Source organism: Lepus europaeus, chromosome 6, assembly GCF_033115175.1.
Source record: "Lepus europaeus isolate LE1 chromosome 6, mLepTim1.pri, whole genome shotgun sequence".
Classification (NCBI taxonomy): Eukaryota; Metazoa; Chordata; class Mammalia; order Lagomorpha; family Leporidae; genus Lepus; species Lepus europaeus.
Window position 1 is genome coordinate 33,857,599 of NC_084832.1, and position 21,194 is coordinate 33,878,792.

The 21,194-nt window shown below is 48.6% G+C and overlaps 1 protein-coding gene across 1 annotated transcript; it reads left to right on the plus strand.

Moving 5' to 3' along the window:
* Positions 1-17,701: 17,701 nt before the first annotated feature.
* Positions 17,702-19,597, plus strand: POU4F1 (POU class 4 homeobox 1). Its single transcript, XM_062195288.1, has 2 exons — positions 17,702-17,824; positions 18,452-19,597. The coding sequence occupies exons 1-2, from the start codon at positions 17,702-17,704 to the stop codon at positions 19,595-19,597; spliced, it is 1,269 nt and encodes a 422-aa protein (XP_062051272.1).
* Positions 19,598-21,194: the final 1,597 nt, after the last annotated feature.

The following is a 21,194-nucleotide window of genomic DNA, read 5'->3' on the forward strand; positions in this document are numbered from 1 at the left end:
CACCCTTGTTAAATAGACTCAGGATTCAATGAAACTATACAAAGTGAGACAAATCTCTTTTATGATTTGGAGAGACATGCCCTTCATTTTATAAGTAACAGTAGCCAGAGAAAGTTAATGTAAAGCATAACTTGTTATATATACTTTCCAATAATTGTTCATTTTATCTTTCTTTTTAAAGATTTATGTATTTATTTAAAAAGTCAGAGTTACACAGAGAAGGAGAAGCAGACAGAGAGAGGTCTTCCATCCACTGGTTCACTCCCTAATTGACTGCAGCTGCCGGAGCTGAGCCTATCCGAAGCCAGGAGGCCAGGAGCTTCTTCCGGGTCTCCCACGAGGGTGCAGGGGCCCAAGACTGCTTTCTCAGGCCATAGCAGAGAGCTGGATTGGAAGTAGAGCAGCCGGGACTAGAACTGGCACCCATATGGGATGTTGGCACTGCAGGCGGCAGCTTTACCTGCTACACCACAGTGATGGCCCCCATCATTTTATCTTTCTGATATGTCAAAGCTATTGGATCCTTTCAGAGATATTAACAGCTTAAATGCTTTTGTTAATATACTTATACATTGGTATACATGTATACTTATACATATGCAGTGCCAGCATCCCTCATGGATGCCGGTTCAAGTCCCAGCTGCTCCACTTCCAATCCAGTTCTCTGCCATGGCCTGGGAAAGCAGTAGAAGATGGCTCAAGTCCTTGGACCCCTGAACCCGCCTGGGAGACCCAAAAGAGGCTCCTGGCTCCTGGCATCGGATCAGCACAGCTCCAGCTGTTGCGACCAATTGGGGAGTGAACCAGCAGATGGAAGACCTCTCTATCTCTGCCTCTCCTCTCTGTGTAACTCTGACTTTCAAATAAATAAATCCTTTTAAAAATATACATTAAAAACTGAAATGTAGACATTAAAACTGTTCTGTCACAGGGTAAATTTAAGGATATTGTGTACATTCTGCAGGTCCCCCAAGATTCACATGCTGAAAGCCTATCCCCAAGGTGGTTGTATTAAAAGTTGGGGCCTTCAGGCCTTGATTAGGTTATGAGGACTCTGCCCTCAGGAGTGGAATTAGTGCCTTTAGAAAGGAGGCCTCAGAGACTTCCCTTACTCTGTCTTCCATCCTAAGGCACCATGTTGAAACAGAGTGAGCCATCACCAGACACCAAATTTGTTGGCACCTTGATTCTCTACTTCCTAGCCTTCAGAAATGAGAAATGTACTTATGTCACTCAGTATAAGATGTTTTATTATAGCAGCCCAAACAGACTCAAACAAGGGTTGAGCCTCACTAATTCTGTCTATAAGCAAGAATGTGTCCATTTTTAGTCCAAATACTTACTGACACTGTGATGGAAATGTGGAGTGTATACCTGATTCACCCATGACTAACCTGAAAGAGCACCTACCAGAATATTTTCTAGCTGCCTACATTCAGAAATCATCCCTCCTTCCTCCCTAAAGCAGTTGTTTGATTTATTCATTAAACCCATGCCGTGTGCAGGTTTTTATTTTAATCACATTCTTGTTTATATCCTCCATTATCAAAATCTGATGTCATGACAAATAGGATGTTCTTACAGATTTTCTTTTTTTTTTTTTTTTTCATTTTGGCATTGATTTCTGTTCTTTTTTTTTTTTTATTAAACTTTTATTTAATGAATATAAATTTCCAAAGTACAGCTCATGGGTTACAATGGCTTCCCCCTCCCATAACTTCCCTCCCACCCACAACCCTCCCCTTTCCCGCTCCCTCTCCCCTTCCAATCACATCATGATTCATTTTCAATTCTCTTTATATACAAAAGATCAGTTTAGTATAAATTAGGTAACGCTTTCAACAGTTTGCCCCCATATAGCAACACAAAGTGAAAAAAAAATACTGTTGGAGTACTAGTTATAGCATTAAATAAGAGTGTACAGCACATTAAAGGCAGAGATCCTACATAATATTTTTTTAAAAATTAATTTTCTATGCCATTTCCAATTTAACACCAGGTTTGTTTTTTTTTCATTTCCAATTATCTTTATATACAGGAGATCGATTCAGTATATAATTAGTAAAGATCTCATCAGAGTTTGTACCCACGCAGAAACACAAAGTGTAAAAATACTGTTTCAGTACTAGTTATAGCATCACTGCATATTAGACAACACATTAAGGACAGATCCCACATGGGATGTAAGTACACAGTGACTCCTGTTGCTGACTTAACAATTTGGCACTCCTGTTCATGGCGTCAGTAATCTCCCTAGGCTCTAGTCATGAGTTGCCAGGGCTATGGAAGCCTTTAGGGTTCGCTGACTTTGATCTTATTCCGATAGGGTCACAGTCAAAGTGGAAGTTCTCTCCTCCCTTCAGAGAAAGGTACCTCCTTCTTTGATGGCCCCGTTCTTTCCACTGGGATCTCACTAACAGAGATCTTTCATTTAGGTCTTCTTCTTTTTTTCTTTTCCATGGTATCTTGGCTTTCCATGCCTAAAATACTCTTATGGGCTCTTCAGCCAGATCCGAAAGCCTTAAGGGCTGATTCTGAGGCCAGAGTGTTGTTTAGGACATCTGCCATTCTATGAGTCTGCTGTGTATCCCACTTCCCATGCTGGATCTTTCTCTCCCTTTTTGATTCTATCAGTTAGTATTAGCAGACACTTGTTTGTGTGATCCCTTTGTTTCTTAGACCTATCCAAGCCATCGAATGTGAACTGAAATTGATCACTTGGACTAGTGAGATGGCATTGGTACATGCCACCTTGATGGGATTGTATTGGAATCCCCTGGCACATTACTAACTCCATCATTTGGGGCAAGACTGATTGTGCATGTCCCAAAAATTTAAACACCTAAGAATAATTGTGTGTTAATTACAGAGTTCAACCACTAGTACTAGAACAACAACAACAACAACAAATACTAAAATGGATAAAGTATTAAATTGTACATCTAGAGTCAGGACAAAAGCTGATCAGGTCATTGTTTCTTATAGTGTCCATTTCACTTCAACAGGTTTCCCCTTTGGTGCTCAGTTGTCGCCGATCAGGGAAAACAAATGATATTTGTCTCTTTGGGACTGGCTTAATTCACTCAGCATGATGCTTTCCAGATCCCTCCATCTTGTTGCAAATGACTGGGTTTCATTGTTCCTTACTGCTGTATAGTATTCTATGGAGTACATGTCCCATAATTTCTTTATCCAGTATACTGTTGATGGGCATTTGGGTTGGTTCCAGGTCTTAGCTATTGTGAATTGAGCTGCAATAAACATTAAGGTGCACAATCTTTTTTATTAGCCAAATTAATTTCCTTTGGGTAAATTCCAAGGAGTGGGATGGCTGGGTTGTATGGTAGGGTTATGTTCAGGTTTCTGAGGAATCTCCAGACTGACTTCCATAGTGGCCTAACCAGTTTGCATTCCCACCAACAGTGGGTTAGTGTCCCTTTTTCCCCACATCCTCTCCAGCATCTATTGTTGGTAGATTTCTGAATGTGAGCCATTCTCACCGGGGTGAGGTGAAACCTCATTGTGGTTTTGATTTGCATTTCTCTGATTGCTAGTGATCTTGAACATTTTTTCATGTGTCTGTTGGCCATTTGGATTTCCTCTTTCGAAAAATGTCTATTGAGGTCCTTGGCCCATCTCTTCAGTGGGTTGTTTGTTCTGTTGTTGTGGATTTTCTTGATTTCTTTGTAGATTCTGGTTATCAACCCTTTATCTGTAGTATAGTTTGCAAATATTTTTTCCCATTCTGTCGGTTGCCTCTTCACTTTCCTGACTGTTTCTTTTGAAGTACAGAAACTTCTCAATTTGATGCAATCCCAAATGTTAATTTTGGTTTTGACTGCCTGTGCTCCTGGGGTCTTTTCCAAGAAATCTTTGCCAGTACCTATATCTTGCAGGGTTTCTCCAATGCTCTCTAATAATTTGATGGTTTCGGGTCGTAGATTTAAGTCTTTAATCCACGTTGAGTGAATTTTTGTGTAAGGTGAAAGGTATGGGTCTTGCTTCAAGCTTCTGCACATGGAAATCCAATTTTCCCAGCACCATTTATTGAATAGGCTGTCCTTATTCCAGGGATTAGTTTTGGATCTTTGGTCAAATATAAGTTGGCTGTAGATGTTTGGATTGATTTCTGGTGTTTCTATTCTGTTCCATTGGTCTATCCATCTGTTTCTGTACCAGTACCATGCTGTTTTGATGACAACTGCCCTGTAGTATGCCCTGAAATCTGGGATTGTGATGCCTCCAGCTTTGTTTTTGTTGTACAAGATTGCTTTGGCTATTCGAGGTCTTCTGTGTCTCCATATGAATTTCAGCATTATTTTTTCCAGATCTGAGAAGAATGTCTTCGGTATCTTGATTGGTATTGCATTGAATGTATAAATTGCTTTTGGGAGAATAGACATTTTGATGATATTGATTCTTCCAATCCATGAGCATGGAAGATTTTTCCATCTTTTGGTATCCTCTTCTATTTCTTTCTTTAAGGTTTTGTAGTTTTCATCGTAGAGATCTTTAACGACCTTGGTTAAGTTTATTCCAAGGTATTTGATTGTTTTTGTAGCTATTGTGAATGGGATTGATCTTAGAAGTTCTTCCTCAGCCGTGGCATTGCCTGTGTATACAAAGGCTCTTGATTTTTGTGCATTGATTTTATATCCTGCTACTTTGCCAAACTCTTCAATGAGTTCCAGTACTCTCTTAGTAGAGTTCTTTGGGTTCCCCTAAATAAAGAATCATATCATCTGCAAAGAGGGATAGTTTGAGTTCTTCCTTCCCGATTTGTATCCCTTTAGTTTCTTTTTCTTGCCTAATAGCTCTGGCTAAAACTTCCAGAACTATATTGAATAGCAGTGGTGAGAGTGGGCATCCCTGTCTGGTACCAGATCTCAGCGGAAATGCTTCCAACTTTTCCCCATTCAATAGGATGTTGGCCGTGGGTTTTTCATATATTGCTTTGATTGTATTGAGGAATGTTCCTTCCATACCCAGTTTGCTTAGAGTTTTCATCATGAAAGGGTGTTGTATTTTATCAAATGCTTTCTCTGCGTCTATTGAGAGAATCATATGGTTTTTCTTCTGCAGTCTGTTAATGTAGTGTATTACGTTGATTGTTTTGCGGACGTTGAACCATCCTTGCATACCAGGGATAAATCCTACTTGGTCTGGGTGGATGATCTTTCTGATGTGTTGTTGTTGCATTCTATTGGCCAGAATTTTATTGAGGATTTTTGCGTCTATGTTCATCAGGGATATTGGTCTGTAATTCTCTATCAATGCTGCATCTTTTTCCGGCTTAGGAATTAAGGTGATGCTGGCTTCATAGAAAGAATTTGGGAGGATTCCCTCTTTTTCGATTGTTCTGAATAGTTTGAGAAGAATTGGAGTTAGTTCTTCTCTAAATGTCTGGTAGAACTCAGCAGTGAATCCATCTGGTCCTGGGCTTTTCTTTGTTGGGAGGGCCTTTATTACTGTTTCAATTTCTGTGTCAGTTATGGGTCTGTTTAGGTTTTCTATGTCTTCCTGGCTCAATTTAGGTAGGTTGTATGTGTCCAAGAATCTGTCCATTTCTGATAGATTTCCCTGTTTGCTGGCATGCAAGTCCTTGTAGTAATTTCTGATGATTCTTTTTATTTCTGTGGTGTCTGTTGTTATGTTTCCTTTTTCATCTCTGATCCTATTGATTTGGGTCTTTTCTCTTCTTTTTTTAGTTAGTTGGGCCAATGGGGTGTCAATTTTGTTTATTTTTTCAAAAAACCAGCTCCTCGTTTGGCTGATTTTTTGTAATGTTTTTTTGGATTCAATCCTGTTCATTTCTTCTTTGATTTTAATTATTTCCCTTCTTCTACTGGGTTTGGGTTTGGTTTGCTGCAGATTTTCTAGATCCTTGAGATGACTTGAAAGCTCATCTATTTGGTGCCTCTCCAATTTCTTGATGTAGGCACCTATTGATATAAACTTTCCTCTTAACACTGCTTTTGTTGTATCCCAGAGGTTTTGGTATGTTGTGCTGTTATCCTCATTTACTTCCAGAAAATTTTTGATTTCTCTTTTAATTTCTTCTATGACCCATTGTTCATTCAGGAGCATGTTGTTCAATCTCCATGTGTTTGAACGTGCTCTGGGGATTCCCGAGTTGCTAATTTCCAATTTCATTCCTTTGTGGTCTGAGAAGTTGCATGGTATGATTCTAATTCTCTTGAATTTGCTGAGACTTGCTTTATGGCCTAGTATGTGGTCAATCCTAGAGAAGGTTCCATGTACTGCTGAGAAGAATGTAAAGTCCTTAGATGTAGGATGAAATGTTCTGTAGATATCTGTTAGATCCATTTGGGCTATAGTGTCATTTAAATCTGCTGTCTCCTTGTTGATCTTCTGTCCTGTTGATCTGTCTATCTCTGAGAGTGGAGTATTGAAGTCCCCCAGTACTATTGTATTGGGGTCTAAGTCTCCCTTTAAGTCCCTTAACAAGTCTTTTAAATAAGCTGGTGCCCTGTGATTAGGTGCATATGCATTGATAATCGTTATATCTTCCTGTTGAATGGATCCCTTAATCATTAAATAGTGCCCCTCTTTGTCTCTCCTGACAGTTTTTGTGGTAAAGTTTATGTTGTCCGATATTAAGATGGCTACGCCCGCTCTTTTTTCATTTCTGTTGGCATGGTATATCTTTTTCCAGCCTTTCACTTTCAGTCTGTATGGATCATTGTTGGAAAGATGAGTTTCTTGTAAGCAGCAAAAAGATGGGTTTTGTTCCTTAACCCAATCAGCCAATCAGTGTCTTTTAACTGGACAGTTCAAGCCATTAACATTCAATGTGACTATTGAGAAGGAGTAACTTTGCCCTGCCATTAGCCAAAGATATTTTCTAATATCTGGTTTGAGATTCCTGTGATCTTTTGCTGTGAGGTTTCCTTCCTTTACCTTCTTTCATATTGGTGACCGTGTTTCTGTGTTTCTGTATGTAATACATCTTTAAGCATCTTTTGCAGGGCTGGACGAGTGGCGACAAATTCTTTCAGTTTCTGTTTGCTGTGAAAGTTCTTTATTTCGCCTTCATTCACAAATGAGAGCTTTGCAGGATATAATGTTCTGGGCTGGCAGTTTTTCTCTCTTAGTACCTGGGCCATATCTCGCCATTCTCTCCTGGCTTGTAGGGTTTCTGATGAGAAGTCAGCTGTAAGTCTAATTGGAGATCCTCTGAGAGTAATCTGGCGTTTCTCTCTTGCACATTTTAGGATCTTTTCTTTATGTTTCACTGTGGTGAGTTTGATTACAACGTGTCGTGGTGAGGATCTCTTTTGATCATGTTTATTAGGGGTTCTATGAACTTCCTGTACTAGGATGTCTCTGTCCTTCTCCAAACCTGGGAAATTTTCTGCTAGTATCTCACTAAAAAGGCCTTCTAATCCTTTCTCCCTTTCCATGCCTTCAGGAACTCCTAGAACCCGAATGTTGGGTTTTTTAAGAGTATCCTGTAGATTCCTGACAGTATTTTTTAGATTTCTGATTTCTTCTTCTTTTCTTTGATTTGACTGTTTCCTTTCCTGTTCTCTGTCTTCTAATTCCAATATTCTCTCTTCTGCTTCACCCATTCTGTTTTTAAGGCTCTCTAATGTGTTTGCCATTTGATCTATTGAGTTCTTCATTTCATTGTGGTTTTTTGTCACTATCTCAGTTTCCTGTTCTACTAGTTGTTTCATTTCATTTTGATTCCTCCTTAATATTTCATTTTCACGGGAGAGATTTTCTATCTTGTCCATTAAGGATTTCTGTAGTTCAAGAATTTGTTTTTGAGAACTTCTTAATGTTCTTATCAATTTTTTGAGATCTGCTTCTTGCATTCCCTCTATCTCTTCATCTTCATAATCTTGCATTGGCGTGCCTTGTTCACTTGGGGGCGTCATAGTGTCTTCCTTGCTCTTGTTACCTCGGCTTCTATGTTTGTTGTTTGGCATGTTGGAGATAATTTATGGTGTTTTTGTTTTTCTGGTTTTTTTTTGTTTTGTTTTTTTTTGTTTTGTTTTTTTTGCTGTGGTGTTTTTTTTCTCGTTATACTATTCCTCTAAGTGAGCTGTCTGCTTTGTTGGAGCCTTAGGGGCTGTGATGGGTGTGGCCAGAGAGCTATGCTTCAGGTAAACTCTTCAGGTTTAAGGCTGTGCAAAGAGCGTCCCAGATTGCTCACTCCCTTGCTCCTTGCTGGCTCGCTTTCTCTTTTTTTTTTTTTTTTTGACTCAGTTGGGAGTGGAGTTGAGGGTAGTTGAAATCTGGCCTCTGTGAGTATTCGTTTGATCTACCCCTGGGACCACACACAGAGTTTATGCAGCCCTCAATGTGTTCTCCAGTTTCGCTAAAGTTACTGAGTTTGGCTGCGCTTTACATATGTAAAATCGCGGTGCTCTTTGTTTTGCTTGGTGAGTGAAGGGAGAGGCCTCTGTCCCCCCCCCCCCCCCCCCCGCCCCAGTGTCTCGGGTTTCTGAGGTCTTTGTCTTACCCTCCTCAGTTCCCGCGCTGGCGAGATTCTGTGGCTCTAGCTCGTCTCCCGCCGCTCGGCTCGTCTTGGTTGGTTTTCCACGTGGTGAGCTCCCTGTAAGTCCTCTGTGTCACATCCACAAGATCCGGAAGCGTTTCCTCTGCAGTTTTTTTCTTGAGTCTTTTCCTGAGGCTACAGTAATTCCACTTTTATGAAACTTTATTTTCCCAAACTAAGGTGCACGTCTTCACTATCCGCCATCTTGGCTCCGCCCCACAGATTTTCAAATGTCTGTATAAGCACTAACCAAAACAAAACCTATTGAGACCAAGTATTTTGCTAACTCATCAAATCTCCCTCTTTTTTTAAAAAAAATACTTATTTATTGTATTTGAAAGAGTTAGAGAAAGAGAGAGAGCTTTCATCTGCTGCTTCACTCCCCCAAATGGCTGCAATGGCCAGGGCTGGGCCAAGCTGAAGCCAGGAGCCACTTCATCTGGGTCTCCCACATGGATGCAGGGGCACAAATACTTGGACCATCTGCTGCTGCTTTCCCAGGAGCATTAGCAGGGCAGCTGGATCAGAAATGGAGCAGCCAGGGCACAAACTGGCAACCATATTTGACGCCACCATGACAGGCAGCAGCTTAACCTGCTACACCACAACACCGGCCCCCAAATTCGTTTTCAAACACTGAGCCAAGTACTATTATTATCCCCAATTTACAGAAAAGTAATTGAGCATTGTTGATCTCACAGGTGGAATGGGGTAGAACCACATCTTGGAACAGGGTTTCTGACTCCAGAGTTCATGCTCTTCCTCTCCCACTCCCATATAGGGTAGTTTGTATTTGTAGACCAAAAGATGATAGATTTGAAATTTTTCAAAGTTTCTTTTAAAATATTTTGAAGGGCTGGTGCTGTGGTGCAGTGGGTTAAAGCCAAGGCCTGAAACACCGGCATTGCATATGGGTGCTGATTCAAGTCCCAGCTGCTCCAGTTCCCTGCTAATGCTCCTAGGAAAGCAGTATAGAATGGCTCAAGTCCTTTGGCACCTGCACCCTTGTGGGAGACATGGAAGAAGCTCCTGGCTCCTGGCTTTGGACTGGCCCAGCTCTGGCCACTGCAGCCATTTGGGAAGTGAACTGGCAGATGGAAGATCTATTCCGCCCTCTGTCTCTAAATTCTGCCTTTCAAATAAACCTTTTTTAAAAAAAATAAAATATATATATATATAGGGACTATTAGCTATTATTTTGTTTATACCCAAGTAGCATCTGATTCTTGCCTGTTTCTGAACTAAACCAAAGTTCAGTGATGAGAGTTGTGTGTGTGCCATTTTAAAGATTCACATTAACTGATGTTTAGGTGGATTTAACCTTTCCCTGTTGGTTAATTTCACTATAGAAAAGATGCACTAGTGATAATATATCATTCAATTTTGTTTTTTCTTCTAAAACTTGGAAGGCAGAAGAAGACAGAAACACCTCCCATCTGCTGGTTCACTCCCTAAATGCCTGCAATGGCTAGGACTGGGCTGGCAACCAAACCCAGGTCTCCCATGTGTATGGCAGGAACTCAATTATTTGAGCCATCACTGTTTCTTCCCAGATTCTAGGAAGCTGGAATCAGGAGTTGGAGCTGGGAATCAAAGCAAGGTTCTGTAAAGTGGGATGTGGGTATCTTAATGCTAAGCCAATCGCTTGCTTCAACAATTCACGTTTCTATGGGAACATATTTTGACTGTTAAAATGCTTTGGATATGGAACCGTGACAGGAAGTGAGGCTTTGGCTATGGCTTTCAGCATTCATCTTTTAATTTTAAAATCTTCATTCCACTCAAAAAAAAAAAAGTGTACTTTTTTTTCTGTTTTATTGAGTCAGCTGACACAAAAACTAAAAATGGTGGACTAGGATTTCCATTCCCGTAGTTTCAAATCTGCTTTGTTTTCTTGTCATTTCTTTGGTATCTACCACTAAAGATGCCATGAAACAAAGGGCTACATGGTGTTTCAGACACTTGTTTCTATGTACTTCAATGGTTTTCAATTATTCAAAGTGTAATACAGAAACTAGATTTTCCACCCCTCACTTCTGTACCTGCGGATGATATTTGTAGAGATGATCAAATTGAAATTAAGGGCTTATGCTGTGGGGCCTAGTTGATTAGAAGTTTCCCAAATCCTCATAAGAATATCTTTCATTCCTATTTGTGGGAGTCCTTCTACACAGCCTTTGCCTATCACGATGTAACCCGATCCCTCTAATAACACTTGGCAAGGAGAAAACCTTTTAAGCGAGGATCTCAGAGTGCACAGTGAACATTTATTGCCTAATTCTCGGAACCCCACTCTGAGCGAGGAAGCATCTATTAAGATGCAGATTTCTTTTAAGAACCCATCTGGAGCTCACATGACCTTCAATTTTCTGTGACTGAAGAAGCCCAGAATACCTTGAGATAAAGCTCCCCTTTTGAAACCAGGTGGATTCCGAGGTCCTGCTGAATCTTACTAGCAAGCAACTCCTCCCTAAGAAATGTTGGTTGGATTAACAAATGTATGGATGTGTGGGCTTGATACGTTGATAACTGGGGGGTGTAGAGGTCCTCTCCCTGGAGCAAGGATTTCCCTTAGGCATTTACTGAGGCTTACTGTGGGGAGGGAGGATGGTTCTCACAACAAGAGTCCGTGTTGGGAATAACGTGATGCCTGAGGAAATCTGACAGCTATTTCCACCGGGTCTTGAAGGATGAGTAAGAGTTCAGCACGGTAGGGGGCGTCCCTTCTGTGGGTACAGGTGTTCTGGGAAGGGCGCCTGTTTAGCGACGGGCTTCGAAGAGGCGCTGGAGGAACTGTCTCAGACTGAAAAAAAGAGAGAGATTTCCCGGACTGCTGCAGCCTGAGCTTGCAAGTTTGGCTCTGCTCGGCCACCTCCGAATCTCCCGAGGCTCCGGGGCTCGCCCTTAACCGCCTGTGCCGGCGGCCCGATGGCGAGACACTGGACTCCCTGGGCGCTGAGAGGCATAGAAGGTGGCGGGGCTGGCCTTTCATCTGTCCATTAGGCGAGGCTTGGCCCTAGGAGGGCCAGAAGGGGCAACCTCGCTTCAACCACAGAGTCAGATTTGTGTTTGGAATGGATGGGGAGGTAGGGAGGTGGGACCCGGCCCGTCAGCCTCCGTCCTGCGCCCCTCCTCAGAGGCAGAGAACTCTGCGCTCCAGGATCCCCGCCGCCAGTGCCCGCCCTACCGTCCCCTCCTCCCAGGCTCCCCGATGGCGGACCTCCGGGGAGGACGGGGGTGGGGGGTCGGGCTCGGCCCTGCAGCCCCACTCCCGGCGTCCCCGGGGGCGCTCTTTGCGGTTCCCGCCCGGGCCCCACCCGAACGGCAGACTGCGGTTTTCTTTCATTTTATCACTCGAGAAACCTGGCGATTAAGACGCGAAACCAACAAAGAGTTTTCTTTCCACCTTAACCTTGCACACAATCCTTTAACAAATTAATTAATCCTAATGAATTAACACTTCATTTATTTAAACGCGCTACAGTCCATGAATTAAATTTTCATGCAGTGATTAAAGGCTGTTAAAATATGCATGATTTCGTTAAAATTTTATAATAAATCAGGGCAATGTGTTACATGACAAGGCAACTATTTCCCAGTCCCTCGCAAGGGGCTTTGATTTGTGCGGGCAGCGGGGAGGAGGGGCGACTGGCGGCGGCGTCGGCGAGCCACGGAGCCGGGCGGCGGGACCCAGCTCCTCCCTGCCGGGTTTGGACTCACGGCCTTGCGGCTTCCTCCGCGGCTTCCAGACCCTCTGGGGGATCGTGCTCCCTGAGGTAGAGTGTGAGGAGGAAGACCGGCGCCCGCCCGCCTCTCGGTCCTCGGAACCACGCTCGTGGGCCCCTGGTGGGGGGGGGGGTCTCCTGCCGTCTGTCTGTCCACACCCGGAGAACTCGGTGCAACTAGGGCGTGCGTGGTCCGGGTCGCAGCGGCCGGCAGGAGGCTAGGAGGGGCGAGGGAAGGGGACAGAACTTCCATCTGGTTGGGCAGTTTTGCTTGTTTGTTCTTGGTGCTTTAACTCGAGAGGGAACTGGAAACCCCCTGCTCCGCCCAGAGCGCTCGCCCAGCTCTGAGCTGGCCGGGGCAGAGCCCGGCGGGTCCGGGGGCGCCTCTGCTCCCCGAGGGACCTGACTCACAGGGGCCCAAGGTACAGCGGTACCTCGCGTCTGGCAAACAGGAGCGGGAGACCGAGCCCCCGTCAGGGCGAGACCGAGCTGTCACGAAGGCCCCGCAGGGCGTTCACTGGGTAGGTGGGTTTTATGTCCACGGAGAGATGGGGGCCGAGGGACGGACACGAGTGTGGCTCTGCGTACGGCGCGCCAACAGTGAGGGTGCCGGGCAGCGAACTTCGCTGGGACGCATCATCCGGGACGCCAGGTCCTCAGCCACGTCTCGGGGCGGGGTGGTCCAGATCCGGGAAAGTTGCCGAAAGAAAGAAGAAAGTGCATTTCTACCGGTTTACTTGGGAACCTCCTCTGCCGGTCCCAATCTGAATGCCAAACAGGGAGCCCCAGAAGAGGAGTTTCGGACGGCCTTACTACCCCGGACCCCTTCCCATCCCCACTCCTGGCCTTGGGGACCCAGGTGGGCGAGCGGCTGCGGATGCTGGGCAGTGGCTGGCCGGGAGGGAGGACTGTGGCCTCCAGGCAATCTCCCAGCCCTAGCGAGAGGTATCGCGGCCCGGCTGGGGACTAAGTCCTCGGGGACTGCACTGGGCCCCGCGGGCCGCCGTCCAGGACGGGCGGAGTGGGCTCTGAAGAACAGGAGCTGGGAAGCAGGTGCTGGAACCCTGAAGGAGCTTCGTCGCTATCGCCGGGGAACAACGTGGCCGAGATGCGAGGAGTGGATGAGAGACTGGGGACCAAAGTAGTGCGCCGTTCTCTCCTCCGCTGCACCTCCGCGCTGTCCCCAGACCTGTAAGCCCTGCTCTGGACCTGCAGTTCCCATACCTGTCCCTTCACGACCTGAGCGGCCCCCTACAGCCAGACTCCTCTGGGCCCTGGAGGTTTCCGGTACCCGCTGGGCGCTGGCTGCGCGGTGAAATGGGCCTCATTGCAAACTGACCAGCTGCCTAAGAGAAACAGAGAGCCAGGAGCCTGCGAGGAGCCGAGCTTTGCCTTCAGCCGCTAGGACCCAAAGTGTCCGGGCTCTGCAGGTGCGGCCACATTCCCGGGTTCCAGCAAGAGCAGGGGACCCGGCCTCCTCCCCATGTACACGAAACATAAACTCTACGCTCTCGTCGACAATTCCCAGGGACCACCCCAAGTACCTATATTCGGACACATGAACCCGGTTCAATCCCATAGGTGGGAGGAGGGGAGGTAGTGACTGCGGAGTCAAAGGCGAACTTTCCAGGCTCCCCGGTTGGAAAAAGAGAGGCGGCACCTAAGTAGGCAGCCGCTGTCAGCTGCGCGCTCCAGAGAGGGGTGGGGCTGGGGACGCGTCCGAGGTGAGAATTCACCGGAGATGGCACGGGCCCTTGCACAGCGCCTCTGCCGCCGGTCCTCTCTCCAACCAAGGAAGGGCTGCTCCCTGAGCTCGGGAAGGGGACGACGCCAAAGAAAATGTGAAGCGAGGCTTGCCAAAGGAGGAGGAGAAAATTAATTAATGAGGGAAAGAAATGTGTTTCTGATTCAGAAGATAGACTCCCTGTCCCTGGGGGCGGAAATTCCTTGGAAATCAATAGCTTTGCATTCATTATCCCTCTCTTGATAAAATGCACAGCTCTGGGACGGGGTGGGGAGGGGAGCGATCTGTGTTGGTCATTAAACAAGAAGGAGAGGGGGAAGAATGTCCAGGAATCTCTGCCAAAGCTCAGTCCCCATGTGGGCATCATCTGTGCGGGCAGGGACCAACTAGTTACAGCAGTTGCCAAACCAGGAAACCGAAGCAGTGACATATGGATGAGTTGAGCCCAGATCCCACGGTACGTGGAGAAAGACTTGCTGCGGTCACAGGAGCTGACTACAGACCCACCTCGGGGTCTGAGGCCCGCCCCTCAGCCCCTCAGGAAAGTGCCAGGACACCTGCCAGCACTGCTGTCACCCTACCTCATATTTGTATACAACTCCCTCTCTTCACACCTGTTATATTGCATCGTAATCACCTTTCACCTGTGGCTTCCCCAGCTCACAGACTGGCAGCTTCTGGAGGGCAAGTAGACAGATTGTCTAACTCATTGTATCTCCACTGGCTTGCACTGGGGTAGGCCAGTGCTACCCAAGCATTTGAGGAAGGAAAACACAGTAGCAAGTAAATGAGGCAGAGGCTTAAAAAAAAAAAAAAGGCTTCTGAAAAAAGAACAAGCTAGATTCAAGATGCACTACCCTATGCACAGCCAGTCCTTTCCCCAGAATTCATGTTCTTTTTAAGGAGACTTCCTCCACGATCCGATTGCAATCTCAACCAGTCCTCGCTGGTGAAACCCCTCTTTTTCCTACTGGCCCCTTCCAACCGACTGCTCTTCCTTTCTATACCCACGTATTGTATGACGGGGAACTTTTATTTCTACAAACACAATGGTGGAAAATAGTTGTGGCCTAGATGGGCTTCCACTCTACTTGGGTGGAGGGGAGGAAAAGGAAAGATTTTGCCTGCAGCCCTCATATTTCCAGCCTCAGCAAAAAGAAGATATTCTGGGGGAAAGATCTGACCTCCCAGCCAGGTGGACAAGTATTCTCACACTGCCCTAAGACAGGTGATCCAGGAAGAGAGTCCATGACAAATGGTGGACTCTTGACCTCGGGCCAGGCCATGCCTCCAGGCTGGGGTGACTGAAGGCCTCCCAAAGGCTGACGGGTAAACCAGAGTCTGCTTGAGATATTTAGGGGGCTCCTCTCCCTCTCAGCAGGGCCACCTTGGGCACAAACCTGCAGCATTTGTGTTTCCATCTGCCCTGTACCCTTCAGGGTCTCTAAAGGCCAGAGATTCCCGGGAGGTGGAGTGCCAGACTCCAGGCACCAGCCCTCGCCAGGGGCCCTTCCAACTGCCATCCTCTTGCCCCATGGGAGAGCACCAGCGAATGGCTGCCCTGGGTGTCAGGAAGGATTAAGTTAAGCCTGGACACCTGGTGTGAGGACTACCACAGAACTCACTCTCTTCATCCAGCGACGTCCTGCTCCTGGTCCATTCCCTGCTGAGATAAAGTTGCATTTAGCGCTCCCGGAGGATCGTGTAATGAATGGAGAAGCGGCTCCCGATCGTGCCAGCAAGTGAACATCCTTCTCATTTCCCTCTTGGGCTGGAAGGAAGGGAGGGGGTGGGAGGACAGGAAAGAAGATAGAGCAGGCCCTGGTGACGCCTGTGGGCTCTTCTTGGAATCTGAGTAGGTGAGCGGGTATGCTAAATACAAACGTGTTCATGCAAAGGAAAGATAAAATCCAATGGGAACTGCAGATCTAGGTTTGCAGAAATGAGATCCGTACTCGGGTGGAAATGTAGACCTCCTTGGTGTGGGAGAGACCTGGGAGATTACTCATCTGATCTCTGCCTCCCATGAGCAGCCCCTTGCAACTCTGCAGCTCTCCTGTGTAGATGTGATAACATCTGGGCCGTTATTATCACCCAGAGTAAGCGCTGCATCCCTGGGGACTCGGGGCACCTGAACTATGGCTCCCCCGGGAAGTCCTTGATCTGCCTGCCACCTAAGAGCCCTATAGCAGGTTGGCTAATTGATTTACTCTTCTTCTTAGGTCTTGACTTCACAGTGATTACAAAACAAGACAAATCCAAACAGAACTAAGGCTGCACCAGAGCTCGTGTCTGTTCTTTCAACTTGGTTTGAATTATTTTCAATCACGCTTTCCTGTAAATTAGCTTGATCCTGTCTTAACTTTCAACGGAAAAATATAAACAAACAAAAGTCAGAGGCAAAGAGCCAAAATGATGGGAAGGGACAGAAAGTTATCTTTCTCTGAAGCGGTCTCCTGTTACTGGAGTTTCCAGCATTCGGAAGTGTGTGTGTGTGTGTGCGCGCGCCCAAGCACTTGGAGGAAAGGGTCCAAGCTGCACCCTGTTCACTATTTTTTCCTTTTGATTACTAAAAGCCTCAGATCATGCGAAGCTCGTTTGAAACGTGGGCTTGTACACGGTTAAAGGAGACAAACAATACGAGAAACGCACGATTTCATTTCAACATCCCTTTCCGAGTAGAAAGCACACGCTCCTCTGGCTCCTAAGTGGCTGTCACTGGCGGCGCCTGACACAGCTATATCAACAACAACAACAACAACAGCAACAAAGTATGCGGAGGAAATTAGATTATATGGAAATCAATAGCGTCTGACTGCTTCAAACAAATGCCTGTCACCACGAGTATTCTCCAGGAATATATTTATACACCTTGAAAGGAGCTGGTCCTTGCAGCAAAAGACAGCACCTTCTCAATCTCTGGGTTGTTATTTTTCTCTGTATACAGAAGAATGCACGGGCATAATTTAACGTACAAACGCCCAGCTGTATACATTATATAACAGCTTGTTAGGCATCCCGGAGAGGTGTGCCTAAATAATGCGCATATATTCCGTGCGTGAGATGAGAGGGAAAACAACAACAACAACAACAAAACAACCCACAGAGAGGCGTGCTCGCATCCTGTCTTTCTCCCTCTAAAGGTGCCTTCCCTTAGACAATAGCTGGCCCTTCTGATCTTTGCAGACCCGCGGTGGGAAAGGTGAGGCGTTCAGTGCGCATGCCCCGGCAGCTACAGGTGCATCACCTGCGCTGTCCTTGCCGGTGGTCACTATAAGAGTGGCTCCCACGCGCCGGTCGCTGCCGGTGGAGCGCGCGCGCGCGCGCAGACGCACCGCGCCGCCGAAAGGGAGAGCGCGCGCCAGACAGACGGAGACAGCTGATGCCTGTCAGCGTGGTGGGGCCGTGAGCTCTCGCGAGAGCTCCCCGGGCCGGCCGCGAGAAGTGGGGCGCAGGTGTAAGAGGAGTGCATCCCGTCGGCGCGCGGGGCTAGAGCTCTCGGAGAAGCGGGAACGCGAGCCCGGCGCGCGGCGCTCTGCGCGGTCCAAGGGAGCATCGGGCGGCAGCAGGAGCAGCAGCCGCCCGCGGCGCAGTCGCCGCCAGCCGCCGCGGCCGCCGCCTCGGAAGGGAGGCCGGGGGAGCCGGCGTGCGCACTTTCCCGCGGACTTTCGGAGTGTTTTTGGATTTACATGCCAAGCCGTCAAGATGATGTCCATGAACAGCAAGCAGCCTCACTTTGCCATGCATCCCACCCTCCCTGAGCACAAGTACCCGTCGCTGCACTCCAGCTCCGAGGCCATCCGGCGGGCCTGCCTGCCCACGCCGCCGGTAAGCGCCCCCACGCCCGCGGCCCCGGCCCGCGCGCCCGCCCCTTCCCCCTGGCCGAGACGCTGCATGTCGGGAGCTGGTCGGTGCAGGTGCGGGTGCGGGGACTTGCTGGCAGGGGGTGTTGGCGGAGCCCCGCGGCGAGGCACGTTTTGTCCGGCGGCGCTTAGTGCGGTGTCCCCCGGCCGCCGCCGTGTCCGCGCCGGGCGCCCGCGCCCGGAGCCGGGAGCGCTGGGGCCGTGACTCTGGACTTCCCTCCACTTTCTCCGTTAATCTCGCGCCTCCGGAAGGCGGTGTGTGCGTGCTCGGGTCCCCAGCTGCGAGTTACATCTCCATTTCTCGTTCTTCTTCTCCCCTCCTTTTTCGTCTCCCACGCCCGTCCCCGGAATGTGTTCCTGTGGCCCCCTCTACACACCCCCGTGCCCCGGCCCCTCTGTGTCCCCCATCCCGCCCTCGGTGTTATTTTGGTTTGCTCTGTGTGTCTGCCCTCTGCTTGTTGTGCTTTCCGGCGTGTGTGTGTGTGTGTGTGCGTGTTGTGTTGCGTTTTGTTATTTTTTTTTTCCTGTTTGTGCTCTTTTTTTGTTTGTTTGGTTTTGTGGTTTTGTTTGGTTTGGTTTGTGTCGCCTGCAGCTGCAGAGCAACCTCTTCGCCAGCCTGGACGAGACGCTTCTGGCGCGGGCCGAGGCGCTGGCGGCCGTGGACATCGCCGTGTCCCAGGGCAAGAGCCACCCTTTCAAGCCGGACGCCACGTACCACACGATGAACAGCGTGCCCTGCACGTCCACGTCCACCGTGCCGCTAGCGCACCACCACCACCACCACCACCACCACCAGGCGCTCGAGCCCGGCGACCTGCTGGACCACATCTCCTCGCCGTCGCTCGCGCTCATGGCCGGCGCTGGCGGCGCGGGCGCGGCGGGGGCCGGCGGCGGCGCCCACGACGGCCCGGGGGGCGGCGGCGGCCCGGGCGGCGGCGGCGGCCCCGGCGGCGGCGGCCCGGGGGGCGGTGGCGGCGGCGGCGGCGGCCCCGGGGGCGGCGGCGGCGGCCCGGGCGGCGGGCTGCTGGGCGGCTCGGCGCACCCTCACCCGCACATGCACGGCCTGGGCCACCTGTCGCACCCGGCGGCGGCGGCCGCCATGAACATGCCGTCCGGGCTGCCGCACCCCGGCTTGGTGGCGGCCGCGGCGCACCACGGCGCGGCGGCAGCGGCGGCGGCGGCGGCGGCAGGGCAGGTGGCGGCCGCGTCGGCGGCGGCGGCCGTGGTGGGCGCGGCGGGCCTGGCGTCCATCTGCGACTCGGACACGGACCCGCGCGAGCTCGAGGCGTTCGCCGAGCGCTTCAAGCAGCGGCGCATCAAGCTGGGCGTGACGCAGGCCGACGTGGGCTCGGCGCTGGCCAACCTCAAGATCCCGGGCGTGGGCTCGCTCAGCCAGAGCACCATCTGCAGGTTCGAGTCGCTCACGCTCTCGCACAACAACATGATCGCGCTTAAGCCCATCCTGCAGGCGTGGCTCGAGGAGGCCGAGGGCGCGCAGCGGGAGAAAATGAACAAGCCCGAGCTCTTCAACGGCGGCGAGAAGAAGCGCAAGCGGACTTCTATCGCCGCGCCCGAGAAGCGCTCCCTCGAGGCCTACTTCGCAGTTCAGCCCCGGCCCTCGTCGGAGAAGATCGCCGCCATCGCCGAGAAACTGGACCTCAAAAAGAACGTGGTGCGGGTGTGGTTTTGCAACCAGAGACAGAAGCAGAAGCGGATGAAATTCTCTGCCACTTACTGAGGGCGGGGCAGAGCGAGGAGCCGCGGGGCACCTGGTGGTGGGAGGGGAGGGGGCTGCCCCTCGGTTCCTAGTGTCCGTTATCCTGCTTGCAACTGGGGAGGTCCTCTGCGCGCTCCTCTCTGCCCCCTGCCCTTCCTGTCCCCCAGCCTAGCGGCCAGGGACCCGGTGTGGAGACGAGAGAGGCTGTAGGGGCCGAAGGGGGGAGCCTTTGGTGAGTGGGAAGTTGGGGGAAGGAGAGTGGAAGATGGGCATGGGTTCTGAGGAGCAGGACGGTTCTGGGGGTAGGGTGGGGGGAGACCGGGAAGGGTAGGGAAATGGACTGTTTTTGACCAGAGACACTTATCAGAATCTCCTGGGACCAAGGAACTATGTACAAAAACAAAACAAAACCTACCAACCACCAAAAAAAGAAAAAAAAAATAAAGCTAGACAAAGTAAGACAAAGCAGAACAAAAGCGAAGAAAAATGCTTTAGAAATTTAACTCCGGGGAACCATAATCTGCAGCTTCATTTACCCCCAAGGAAGAGACGAGGCCCGGTGATGACCACTGCCCCAACCCTGCACACAGGAGCTGAGTTGAAAACCAAATGAATCGGAAGGTGAAATTCTGGGTAGCAAAGCTAGTTGTTCTGTCTGCGTGTTTGACTTAATTTTCCCCTCTAAGTCTCACCACCCCATTCATATCTTACTTGGTTTATTTTTTGCGTTCAAATGAAACCACAATGGCTGCTGTCCAGCACCGGAAGGAGGGTAGGGGCACAACTGAAGAAGGGGTTTGGAACTGGGAGACAGGCTGCAGGATTAGGTGGAGTCCACACTTTACAATGGCCCAGCCTACACCTCTGTGGCCTGGCTCCGTGTTGCTTGTGGGACATTAGGGAGAGTGAAGCAGTCTTGGAGCTGACAAGAAGGTGGAATGTAGGGCCTCCAAAATTATCCTAGGAAAATAAAACAATTTTAACAAGTTTTTTTTTTTTTTTGTATCTAAGATATAGAAAACAGATGGTTTCAAACTAAGCTTTTCCCCCCATAGAACTTCACCTTAGCTGCTCTTTATTTTACAGAGTGAGGTTTATTTTAAACGGATTTTCTCCCCTATTGATTCAAATAGGATGGTGGGGTGGGAGATATTTAGGAGAGAGACTCTGAGCCTCTCCTGGGCGTTTTCTCCACTGAACAAGACTCATCTTGCTCTTCTAGGTCCCCTTTCCTCCTCTCTTGGAGAAGATGGAGTCATTGAAATGTTGAGAAGTTTGTGCTTTCCATTGGGGCAGAACTTGGCTGTGAGAAAATCTTCTAAATCCCAGAAGAGAGGAAGACAGATTTAAAGCCTCCCACTCCCACCTTGTTTATTTCAAAGAGGTCTGCATGTAGGGAGGAGGGAAGCAAAACAACTATTTCCTTATTATTATTGTTATCATCATTATTGAAGGATCATTTATTACTGAGGATAAACGTTGGGTAGCAAAAACTTTAATTTGCACTATCAGTCTCCCAAATAGAAAATCATGTATAGTATTTCATAGTAATAATCAAGGTACTTAATAAGCTGCTGATGGTTTTTTTGTTTTTGTTTTTTAATGAGAAAGACAGTTG

Coding starts and splice junctions, on each gene's coding strand:
- POU4F1 (XM_062195288.1), top strand. CDS start 17,702: ATGATGTCCATGAACAGCAAGCAGCCTCACTTTGCCATGCATCCCACC. Junction 17,825..18,451: donor CCTGCCTGCCCACGCCGCCG/GTAAGCGCCCCC, acceptor TGTCGCCTGCAG/CTGCAGAGCAACCTCTTCGC.